This window comes from Morone saxatilis, unplaced genomic scaffold (genome assembly GCF_004916995.1).
Source record: "Morone saxatilis isolate NCDOM2014 unplaced genomic scaffold, NCSU_SB_2.0 Contig19, whole genome shotgun sequence".
In the NCBI taxonomy this organism is placed as follows: Eukaryota; Metazoa; Chordata; class Actinopteri; family Moronidae; genus Morone; species Morone saxatilis.
In genome coordinates this window covers 14,653,209-14,665,031 of record NW_023339751.1, presented here as the reverse complement: position 1 = coordinate 14,665,031, position 11,823 = coordinate 14,653,209, and the positions used below count along the sequence as shown (strand labels likewise).

At 39.3% G+C, this 11,823-nt stretch overlaps 3 protein-coding genes across 3 annotated transcripts in view; 1 reads left to right on the top strand and 2 right to left on the bottom strand.

Moving 5' to 3' along the window:
* The window catches only part of LOC118329046 (formin-2), a 38,092-nt gene extending 35,818 nt beyond the window's left edge, over positions 1 to 2,274 (top strand). Inside the window, 2 exon segments of the mRNA XM_035662992.1 lie at positions 968 to 1,049; positions 1,235 to 2,274. Of these exon segments, the coding sequence (XP_035518885.1) occupies positions 968 to 1,049; positions 1,235 to 1,261 (109 nt within the window). The 3' untranslated portion in view covers positions 1,262 to 2,274.
* Positions 2,275 to 2,411: 137 nt separating this feature from the next.
* On the bottom strand, positions 2,412 to 9,423 carry grem2a (gremlin 2, DAN family BMP antagonist a). Its single transcript, XM_035662945.1, has 2 exons — positions 9,062 to 9,423; positions 2,412 to 3,832 (listed from the first exon to the last, which is right to left on the bottom strand). The coding sequence occupies exon 2, from the start codon at positions 3,829 to 3,831 to the stop codon at positions 3,253 to 3,255; it is 579 nt and encodes a 192-aa protein (XP_035518838.1). The 5' UTR covers position 3,832; positions 9,062 to 9,423; the 3' UTR covers positions 2,412 to 3,252.
* A 1,374-nt stretch (positions 9,424 to 10,797) lies between these two features.
* The window catches only part of rgs7a (regulator of G protein signaling 7a), a 50,406-nt gene continuing 49,380 nt past the window's right edge, over positions 10,798 to 11,823 (bottom strand). Inside the window, exons 17-18 of the mRNA XM_035663550.1 lie at positions 11,509 to 11,545; positions 10,798 to 11,204 (exon numbers count right to left, since the gene is read on the bottom strand). Of these exons, the coding sequence (XP_035519443.1) occupies positions 11,525 to 11,545 (21 nt within the window). The 3' untranslated portion in view covers positions 10,798 to 11,204; positions 11,509 to 11,524. The remainder of the gene's footprint in view (positions 11,205 to 11,508; positions 11,546 to 11,823) is intronic.

Genomic DNA, 11,823 nt, shown 5'->3' with positions numbered 1-11,823 from the left:
TTACATTTCTGCCAATAGATCATCCTAAATGTTACACACTGGACCATTTATTAATTTTTTCTGTTTTTTTCTTGGGAAGGGAACAGCACTTTCTGACCTTTAAAATGTCATTACAGGTACACTAGGTACTAGGTAGAATTTTCCCCAAGCGTAAGTTCCCAAACCATTAATAACTTGCAGTACATCTCGTGTTCACTGAAGATCCTATCAGATTCATTCAAATTCATGAAGGGAAAAGAGGTTAAATGACCCAAATCTGTGTCCTCACCCCAGTAATGAAAAGAACACATGCAGCATCCAGTTAGCTTCCAGTGGTTTGATGAATATAAAGATACTGTTGCATATGTCAACAAAAAGCAAATTGGTCCATTATGCTAAATGAAGATTGAATTGTGATATGTATTTGTAAGAGAGGCAAAATGTCACAAGCTTTGCTTATTCAGTAGGAAAGAATAAAAACAAATTTGAAAGCATTAACTCTTTGCCCTTTGCCATCGGCAATCATCCCAATTCTCTCTCTGCTGGTTTTCGTTTTAGACTCCAGTAAATATAGATATAGAAATAGATATGAATCCTCACCTGCACTGTATAGACATACAAACATGCAGCACTAGGACACACAATACCCATGTGATGAGTAGAGGCAAGATGCATGTCTGTTGGTGTAAATTGTTCTACTCACTCAATGCAAAAGTGCTGATTGTTTGTCTTTTTAGAGCACAAATTAGTTTTGACACTGCTGGCTCTCTCCATGCAGTAGTACACTAGAGTGAGTCATTTCAAGTAGGAGGACTGGTGCTTTGACAGACTGGGATCATTGTGTTCAAATACCACATGACCATAGTCTGGATGGTCCAAGCAGGAGCTTTTGTTCTACGTCTTTCTTTTTTTTATAGTGAAATAGTGAATTTCAGCAGTGTGAATGAGTGTCTCCATAGGATGACTGATGGTTATTGTCTATTTTCAGGGTCAAAATGGCTGAAGAGAGCTTCAAACAGGCCAGGGAGAAGGCTTCCTACAACGTGAAACCCAAACATGCAACTGGAATAGTACGTCTTTACACCTCTTGTCACAGTTTCTGTATGGTCTCATGTGTCCTTTTAAATTGTTACAACTTGTTCCATACACACACTTGTCAGGGTGTTGAAGAAACAACACTCCTGGCTCATACAGTAACAAATCGAGTGCCAGTGCTGCCAGCTGTAAATAACTCAAAGCATTTTGTATTCCACAGAAAGCAAAGCTGGGTCAGAAGATCTGAAGCTGAGAATGGAAAATTATCATCACAAAGCCTATTGCACAAGCACTGTTTGTACAATCTGACAATGACTCATCAGTCATTTTTACAACATTTATTTGATTCCAGTATTTGTTTTCAATTGATTTAGACCTGTTGTATATGTGAGTTGGTTCAAAGTGGATATTATGTGGACATTATATTTAAATGTGGAATGAAAAATTGACATTCCCAGCCACCCTTTGATAGCACTCACATAATTAAATGAAAGATTTCTACCAAAAGACGTCCTCGAGCTGAGATGATTAAATGTAGATGAGCCATTTGCCAGAAAATGCTCACTGGAGTCTGAAATTTGTAGCAACACTATATCTAAGCCTTTTCAGTATTTTATAAGACATATGTAGCCTATTTTTGATTTATTTTTTTGTGCAATTCCCAAGCCTAGTTTACCAGGAAGGCATCAGCACTTCCTCTTTATATCTTCCTTACTGGTGAAAAGCACAGAATTTTATAACATTTCTACATGGAAGGTATGGATCACCTGCCAGACAGAAAGTGCCTTATTGCACAGTGTAGGTTAGTGACTGCTGTAGAACAGTTTATTTCTGAGACATATCATCTGTAAGTAAATGTTATATGTAAAGAAGAAAAATCTGTTTTACCTGGGCTAAAATATGAGATTTGCTTTTCTTAATAGTGTCATCTATCTTGTCTCAGAACCTAGTGGTAGTTATACATATGTTTTACATACAGTATGTCTCTATTGCAGTTTAATGTTTTTTCATCCAAAAAGGCCATTCATACCTGAGTGGTGTGATCTGATATAGGTCTTCTATGGCTTTATTAAGCTGTATTGTCCATTTGCTCTATGTTTTAAGCAGAATCCTATGCAGTATGCCTTTCCTACTACGTGTGAGTGTGTGAACTCCTTATGCTAATGGAGCAATATGATCTTGTGATGTGACGTTCATGTTCAATACCGACAATACGCTTTGATTAAATACTCCTGACCTTGACAAAATATATTTATTAAATAAAAGAAATTACATACATTTTTAAAGTAAAGTTCTGCTGGTGCTGCTTGTTTTCTGTTTATCATTTGTCCAACTGTGATATTAAGTTGTACAGAAATACATGCACTCCAAACAACACTGTTTTTATATGAAATAGATTTAATATACTTTTCACATACATACACACATACATACATAAAATATATATACTGTATATATTGCATTGCACCTCCATTACACATGCTGCAGTTGTTTTTTTCTACTGGCTAGTATATTTGTAGCAAATGTACAGTATACAGCCCATGCCTGTGTCCAAGCAGGTGGATGCCACTGTTCATTGCTGTGTTGCTTCATGTTCCTTGAAATCAACTTGTGTATGGTTTGGGACATCAACGACATTAAGTAAAGGTACAAAATAACAGACAAAACACATTTAAAACACCATCAACATCTCCTACACCTAAAATCATTGCTGGCAAACTGTGTAATTACTGTAGATCCACCTGCACAAAAACATATCATATTACAGAAACCTTTTAAAGGGATCACTATTTCTACAGTTTAGTTTCTTAAAGACACTCAATTATCAGCAGTGTTCATAATTTTAAGTTATAAAACTCAGAGGCACTTCCTTAACTCCTTTATCACAAAGGTGTCTTGTGGCATATGGTGGATATGAACATTTTGAAATAACAGGGATGAAAAACTTGTTTAATGTTGAATATTGGCTGCTTAATCATCAGTGTCTCTTGCACAACCACTTGAATCAGTCTCTTTCAGCAGCATCAGCTTGCCAACATGGCTGCTAGTCTCTCATTAAATCAATGTTGAGCCTTTGTTCCATGTTTCTTGTCATTTTATTATGGGACAAGTTATTATTTGTACAACTCGATGCAGAATAGTTCAGCTTGAAGCCAGTCCTTGTTTGGCAACGTTTGTCAATATCTGCCTTTGACAATACTCATACGATGTCACTTAAAATACCTTTAAAGTCCTTCTTCACAGTTTCCCATGGTTGCTCACATCCACAGACATGCAGCGACACTGTTTGACCCTCTGCACCTTACGGTGTCTGAAAGGTGGCTGTAGGTCTGGGCAGTCCAGCTGCACCGTGAGCTGTGTTATGCGGTGTGGCCTGCAGAAGGAGCACGACTGGAATGGCTCCTGGGCCTTGTTGTGGCTTTTCCTTCCAGAACCTGAGGCTTGGCCTCGACTCTGGCCCTGACCTGAGCTGGGGCCCATATGGCGGGGGATGTAGAAGGAGTTACACTGGCCATAGCAAAAACGGTTTACCACAGTGCGGCTGCGACAGCCCTCCTCACTGATTGTCTGACGAAGGGGTTGGGTCTTGCACCAGTCTCTGCGGAGGTAGCGGCGCTCTGTGACTACCAAGGCCTCCCTACTTGAGGATAGAACCTCTGGTTTCTGCTGCAATAGCCGGTGGTGACGTTCTGAAGACAGGTTCCCTTTGGTCTTGTGTGGGGATGGGATGGATCCCTGGGGCCGGGGCTTTTTGGTCTCTGCTGTGATGCAGAGCACCCCAGCCAGTATGACTGGGATAGTTATTCTCCACAGCATTCTGCAAAAAGAGAGACACACATTATACATTCATTACATTTCTATGCAGAAAAGATGGTTTCTGAAGAATACAAAAAAATAAACACTGAAGCTGGTGTTAACACGAATTCAGGCAGTTGCTAATGATACATGCCAGTCATACAATTGCTAACGTGGTATTGGTATTGCCAATAGTGTTTGCAATTGTGTGAATGTGTATTCATGTCGAACCACCTTCGCAGTGTAACCTTCCAGGCATCACTGAGGAAATGAATCCATCACCAGGGCCCCCATTTGTCAGCATCTCTGTGTCATTACTTCTATTTGCTTTCCTCTCGGCTACGCAACTCTTCCAAAAATAAACAAAGCCCTGCCATCAAAGGATACACTTAAACACCCATAATGAGAAGGGGAAGTTGATTTTATTGGTCCCGTCGCCGGGTAAAATAATTAGGGCTTTGCTTACTTTAGTCATGAACTATGCCGCAGATATGTAAACAGGCATTAGAGAGGCCCATCTGCATGTTATTAGGGGAAGAGTTGGGGAACTCTACAGTACCCTTTGGGAGTCCTCTCCTCCACTCTTTGGTGATATACTATTGAGCAAACTGAACTGAGAATGACCCATAGTGTCTTTAATAACCATAGTGTCTTCTGTATCATGCTAACAACAGAACGATACTATGATCTAGAGAAATTATTTCTCTCCTATTCAGGATGGAGTATCCGCCTGTGTGCATGCTGTCAGTATTTGCGCCAGCACATTTTTGACCATCACTCAAGCATCTTTTCAGCAGATGTTGCTTTTGACAAGCATTGCCTGACATCAAGTCAGAAATTCTGACAGAGAACCAAACTGCCTCAAGGCCATTGGCCGCTCCTATTCACAGACTCTTCTTTGCTGTGCAAATTTGTATGTTCCCTTTCTTCCTTTCCTGGACCGGCAACTCACTCTGACGTGGAACAAATTACTTTATCATAATCCACTCTGTTTTTTGCCTCCTTTTTTCTGCCCTTGACCCTGAGGTCATGGCAGCTCTGTCCGAGCTGCACGAGCACTCAAGTCTGTATATCACTATCTCGGCAGCACATTCAGTAAGCTAGACAGCAGCTGTTTGTCCATCAAGAAGACTTTTTCTATATATCAAGAGATATGTTGCAGTTACATAGACGCAGAAGATCTGTTTTACTTTTTAACACTTTCTTGCAGAAATATGATCTCTTGAATCTGTTTTTGTGCTTTCGTTTTCTTCATTAAGAGATCAAACCTGTGGAGGAAAAAAGTATTTTGTGTACATTTAGCCAAGAAATCCGATTTAATTGCTCTAAAATTGTAATCAAGTCTGTTTGATATTTGGTATTTTTCATCTGTGGATGTCCAGAAGACAAATGCATTTTGAAATCAATTTTCAATGAGCGCATCATAGGAAGACTCTTTTTTAATTTATATTTCTGTCAAACATAACTCCTCAAATATCCTTAACAGGACAGGAATTTCTCGGATCTGTTCTTCTTCTGGGGGCACACATTTCTGCATACACACACACACAAGCCAGCACACGCCTACACACACCCATCATAAGGTTAGAATAACTAAACCAAAGACTGCCGCTGGGTCCTTCCACCACCTACTGCATCAGGGAGTCATGACCCCACTCTATCTTCTAGTGATCTACCTTCCATGTACAACAACATCTCATTTGTCTTTAGCTGCTCTGTCTCATTCCTGCTGACTGTATATTTAAATGTATGAACCCCTGGTAAGAAGAACAGGCTCTGTTTCTGTGTGCAGTCCCTTGTTCTCTGTCTCCATGTTCTCCCGCTATTTGTCGCTCAAAGAGGCACCCTGTGACTCCGGTGAGCTGCAGTCTGCAAAGCCCCGGGGACTTTTGAGGGATGACCTGACTGACTGTGTACATAGGGCATGACGGATGGCCTGTACAGTCAGCAGCCGCACTCCCTCTCTACTCCAAAACTCTGCCTAAGTATGATAGTGCCGGGCCTGCCAAGCTATCCTCATCAATCTCTGCTGCAGGACAAATTGCGGTTTTGGGGCAGGGATCAGGGGCTTTGGGGGGAACGCTGAGGTAGATGGGTGGGCGATTAGTGGCTTGGGTTAAGAGATGGAAGGAGAGGGGCTGAAGAGATGGTGGAGTTGACCTACTGGGAAACAAAACCAACACCACTTGGGCTTCATGTGCAGTGTATGCCCTCCTCTCACAACTGTATATCTGTCCAAAAGCTGTCTCTTTACTTCTTTTTCTCCCCATCTGTCTTTCTCTGTCACCCTGTCTGTCTCTCCTTGACGCACAGTACTAATCATCACAGAGTCCCGGAGACGGAAGGAGACTGTGGTTTTCTGTGTTAATGCTGAGACAGAACTGAACCGGACTTCTCTGTCTGCTAAACACTAATATTGTCCACAAACACAGCTTTATGTTTTACAAGAACCACAAATACTTGGGGGATATGCTTCACTGAACTGTGGCAGACCTTGGTTCCAAAATTCAGACCTCTAATGAAATTACAAATACCAGAAACAAATACCAGAGAGACTGCTGAGCTAGACACAAGCCTTTTTAAAAACAACTATTATCATCAGTGGGAACTTGTTATGTTTTGTTTTTCAAAATGGCATTATAATGCCATGGTAATGTTTTCTGTCCGGATAACAATGGGTCTTTTTTTCAAATTTCAAAGTAAAATGAAAAACATAATTAGCCATAAACATCCAGTCTGGCTCTTAGGTATCTTAATATTTCAGATACTCACTTGTGAAATAATTGAAAAAAGAAACAAGACTTTCAAATTTGTACTCACAGTTGCACTTCTATTAAACCATGTGAAACATCTTCCCAGCATGTCTTCAAAGGCAGGTTAAAACAAACAAAACCTGATGCCTCAATTATTGGTGCGTCAGAAAGTCTCACACACAGACTGGTAAGTGCAGTTAATTACAGTAGAACTGCATTTAATTCACCGTGCAGCTCAAACCTCAATCACACAAGGGTAGCTGCATACACACACACACACTTGCACACACACATACGTGACCACACATACGCACAAACAGACTCAAACACACATACACAGGATATAAAGAGAGAGGGAAAGAGAGGTAAATGAAATGTTTTCACTTGGAGCCAATTACACAAAGAGGAACCATGTCATTATCTGCATTTGTGGATTCTATTTTCCCAAACTACGCTGGGCTGTTGGCTCATTAACAGTTGTCAGGGGAGGGGGGGTCCTTTTGGGGGCTTTTCTGTGTGTAAATGTGTCTAATGCCAACATTGCCAGGAGGCTGCTTTAGGCAGTTTGGGCAGCCATTTGTCACCACAATCCATCTTGATAATGACTAGCAGCCCATATATAATGTTTTCCAAGCTAAGTACTGGCAAGAATGTAAGTCAACTCTTTGCAACATTAAGTGCTTTAGTGGAGGATGAGGGGCAATTAGAGATGCTATGATAGTACAGCATTTCTCATTTTAGATCACGATGGCACTACTTAGCTGCAGTAATTAACACCACCTTCCATTTGCACTTGCACAGTGGAATTTGTTTGTTTAATGTCTTAACATACAGTCTTTCCTTTAAGTACCATTAAAGTTGCTTATTTCATACTGTCTGAATGTTTAATATTTATATTCTGTATCAGCTTGTTCCAGATCTTTATTGAAGCCCAAGCCCAGGACTTTGTGTTTTACAAGGCTTTACCATTTCACCAAATCGCATAATTTTAGGTATATTTGTTTTTTTGGAAACAAAAGCTTGCCACTAAAATTTGAAATAAAGTTCTGTGGGTTTGAACAATGGTTGGCTGCACAGCATGAGCTTGCAATGACTGGCACACAGGCAGGCCACTGTGTGTTCAGGGGGTTTGAAAGTAGTTCTTTTCAGCCATATTTTGCTAACAAGCAAGGCAAAGGTTCTCTTGTTTTCAGAAAATGCCTCATTTTAACAGAACAATTTGCCACAATTGGCCAAGACATAGCATTACTCCACCATTTTAATCTGCTTTACTCAGTGTTTACTTAATACCTGTTCATGTGTAAACTTCACGTGTTAAGAATGCTGTTAAGGCTTCTTTCAAACACCAGTTATACTATCTTTAAAGGCTTACAATGAAGTGTTTTCTGTTACTAAAGAAACTGTAATGTGTCTGTGTGCTAAATCCTCTTTGACATCAGAGCGGACTGTACAAGGTAGTGCAGTCACCAGAGCTGTAAGAAGGATCAGAAGGCAAACTCCCTACCATTCACTGCACGCATACTGTAGGAACACACACACACACACACACACACACACACATATGTTCACACACCGACTTGGATACACGTCAGTATACACATGACTACACACAAATACATTTACGATATGAAAGTGAACACACACACAAGGATATACACCCATATATGGACAGATATAAAAATAATGATTTTGTGCGCACAGAATACAGATTCACTGTGTACATTAATACCATTATCTCTTTCTGTCTTTTTTATATTCAGCGGAAAAACTAAACTGACTCTTAATCTCACTGAGATGCACAGTACAACACACTGTCATCACTCACTAATTCTCTCACTCACAACACTAATTCCCTGGAACCTCCAGCCACTAATTATAGTAATTTAGTCAACACTTTTATCCAGAACACCTTACAGTAGCTTGAAGGTATATATTTTTACTATGGGTGGCCCCAGTGGGAATCAAACCCCCACTGCTGGCAGAAATACTAAATAGCTATAAAACTACTGCTGGTTGAATTACATGGTTCTGCTCTTAGTCATTCAAAGACTCACTGAGTCACTCCGTCTCACTATCTCAGCCTCTTACTACCCACTTCTTCGAAGCACTCACGTGGGATATGTCAAGCCAGCCCTCTTATCTTCACTTTTCTCAGTAAATCAAATTGGTACATGCTACTTCCACATATATAATCACATGTGTTGCAAAGAATGTTTATATTCAAAGCATTTATCATTGTATTCTGAAATCCTGTTATTTAAAAATGAAAATGTAGCCAATGCAGTTGAGTAAGTTATATGTCCACATGTTAACATTCTTGAATGAAATTGCATTGATTTTCAGTTAGTGCATATTATTTGTTATCATAGTTAACATTTTATAAAACATCCATAGAAAGTTCTTGAAATTGTTAAAACTGTTAAAAGGTGTCCTTGTCTCTTAAATAAAGTGTTAAATAGGTGTTATCGCAGTGAAGCAAAAAGTTTATGTTTATGTACCTCTCACCACAGTGTGCAGCGGGACAGTAACGTGTCAAAGATGCAGTCAAGGGAAGTTGTCCACCTTCAGTGGTCCTTGCGTCCGCTTCCAGGTTTTGGTTTCCATGGCAACATAATCTGTAGTATCCTCAGGCTTGTCCTTGCTCCTCTTTTTTCCCCACCACTAAAAAGTCCAGGTCTTGGACACGGTCAGTCTTCCATCTTCCTGGACAAGTTGTATGTCTTTCTTAGTTCCTCTCTATATCTAACTTTCTCTTTTTAGTCTTTTTTTGTTTTTAGGTTTGAGAGAGAAGCTCCACGTTTCAGTCACAGTAAGCCCATATCTTAGTGCTGCAGAGACTGTCTGTAGTCTGTCTTTGAGAGTGTTTGACTCACTGTAAAGCCTGCCTTAGTTTGAATCCCCACCACCCCCTTCCCTCCTCAAGACTGGGAGGGTTTATCCTATTGGCTCTGGTCATTGTGTGAATCAAACCAAGCTTCACTTCTTTCATTTTTAAGTCTCCCTGTTTCTGTCTCTCTCTTCCTGTTAATATTTTTCTTTGATACCTTTTTTGTAATGCCCACTCTTCCATGATATATCAAACCAATGGAAATGACAGTGTTTCTTTTGTCTTCTTTTTTCCATTGTAGTTTTCTCTCCCTCTTCCCCTGTGTTTGATATTTGCATTTTCATTTTAAGGAAATGGATGACATTTTGCCACCATGGACAATAAAGGACAAAAATTGTGAAGAAACAATGATCTCCTACAAAACCCCTAAATTACCCTCTCTCATTGGCACTGTGACCACATCACATTACAACCCATAATCCCCCATCCATAAATCATTTTACGTATTGTACGCAGACACACTAACCGGACGCTTTGAAAACAATTCACATTCCTTGATGCAACTGAGACAATAATGTTTGTCTGTTTTGTGGCTCTTGCTAAGCTGACCACTGGGTACAGAGACTGAAAACAGTGACTGTCACTTCTGCCATCAAAGAGCTGAAACATCAACAGACTCTTCAAAACCTCAGACGGGTATAGTTTGAACAATAACCCCTTCAGCAGAAGATGATGACACTTTTGCATGACAAAACATCATTTGTCTGCAGAGTATTGTGGTGCATTTTGCTGATCTGTGCTGAGGAGGAGCTGTTTGTTAACACAAGGCAGATCCCTACAGTAGGAAATAATTGAACACCATCTAGTGGTAGAAATCAAAAGTGCATTGTTCAAGTACTGTTCTTGAATTCTTTTAACCCATGCAGAATGAATGTTACAATGCTGTGTTGCTGGCACTTTGTGTGTTCAAACAGTAAAAAAGAACATCCAACCCCAGGCCATAGTAACAGATAGAGGGCCAACTTTAATAATACAAGTAAGTAAAAGTGTCTTTAAATATGGTATAAAAATAAATGCAGGAGAGAATAACAAAGAATTATGTTCTACATAAGACAGGAGACAGCTTTTTCATAATTTTGAATGTGACTTTACAAGTGCAATGAAAACCATATGTGCTAATTATTGTAGTGAAATTAAATAATGCAAAGCAAAATAAATGCACAATAAATAATCATAATAATAATCATAATATATATGTATATATATATATATTGTATATTCATTCTGCACAACACTTCCCATAGCATGACAAAGTATCTGTGACCTCAGATCATGTAATGCGATGACACTGGTTAGATGTATCAGTTTAAGTTGTCATTTTATATATTTTTTCTATGTGTTTTTTTCTTTTTTTTTTCTCTCTGACATCATTTGTTTCAGCTGGAAGTGAGAGAGGGGGCTCCGATCCAGCAGTTACAATGGAAAGAACCGGATTTTACATTTTTCATCTCGCCAGTCTGTCAGTGTCCATACAAGTCCAGCAGTGCCTCCTTTCTGAGAATACTGGAAATATATCAGGTACTGTAAGAGGAGAGAGAAGAAGGAGCATTCTCTCCATGGACATGCAACATCCGGTGGACAACAGACGAACAGACAGCCCGGCTCATTGCCCAGCTGAGCCAAGAGCGGATGGGCAGACAATGATGACAAAGAGATGAGATGGTCCCCCTCTCCATGTCCAAGAGAGAGAGATGGCATTGATTTTAGCATGATGGCACATGACTGGTCAGCCTCTTGTATGCTAGTGGTTTCCACTGCGCAGGGAGAAAAGAAAGGAAGGCAGAATAGATGGAAAAGAGAATATGATAAATATATAAGTAGAAATGACAGAGAATAAATACAGCTATTTTCTGGTTTAATAACAATATGAGCAATCATGGTCAGGGTGCTGGAATTACACATTTTGTATTGCATGCACTACTGTGGAAATTTAAGATTTGAGCTCAATGTTATGTTATATTTTAAACCTGTATCACAAGACACAGGAATTGGCAGTATCACTGACAATACAACAGCTAAATGACAATGTACAGTACACAATTTTGTATTAGACATTACCTGGAAGCAAGAGCCTTCAGAACAAGTTCTTACTTTTCTGTGGGAACAAAAAAAAGGACACGTTAAGTGAAGTAATTTTAGGAGGATTCAGGGGACCGTATACAAATTATAATATGAAGAGAATAACAGTTTGCAAGTTGGATAGATGAGAGCTGCTCTTTAGAATAGAGAAAGATTGTCTGCCATCATTATTACTTTAATTATGTATGGCAATGTACTGCATTCACATGATATATATATATATATATATATATATATATATATATATATATATATTATATATATTTTTTTTTTTTTTTTTATATATATATATAT

Bases quoted from the DNA above. Each gene is read 5' to 3' on its own strand.
- grem2a (XM_035662945.1), bottom strand. From the start codon at position 3,831: ATGCTGTGGAGAATAACTATCCCAGTCATACTGGCTGGGGTGCTCTGC.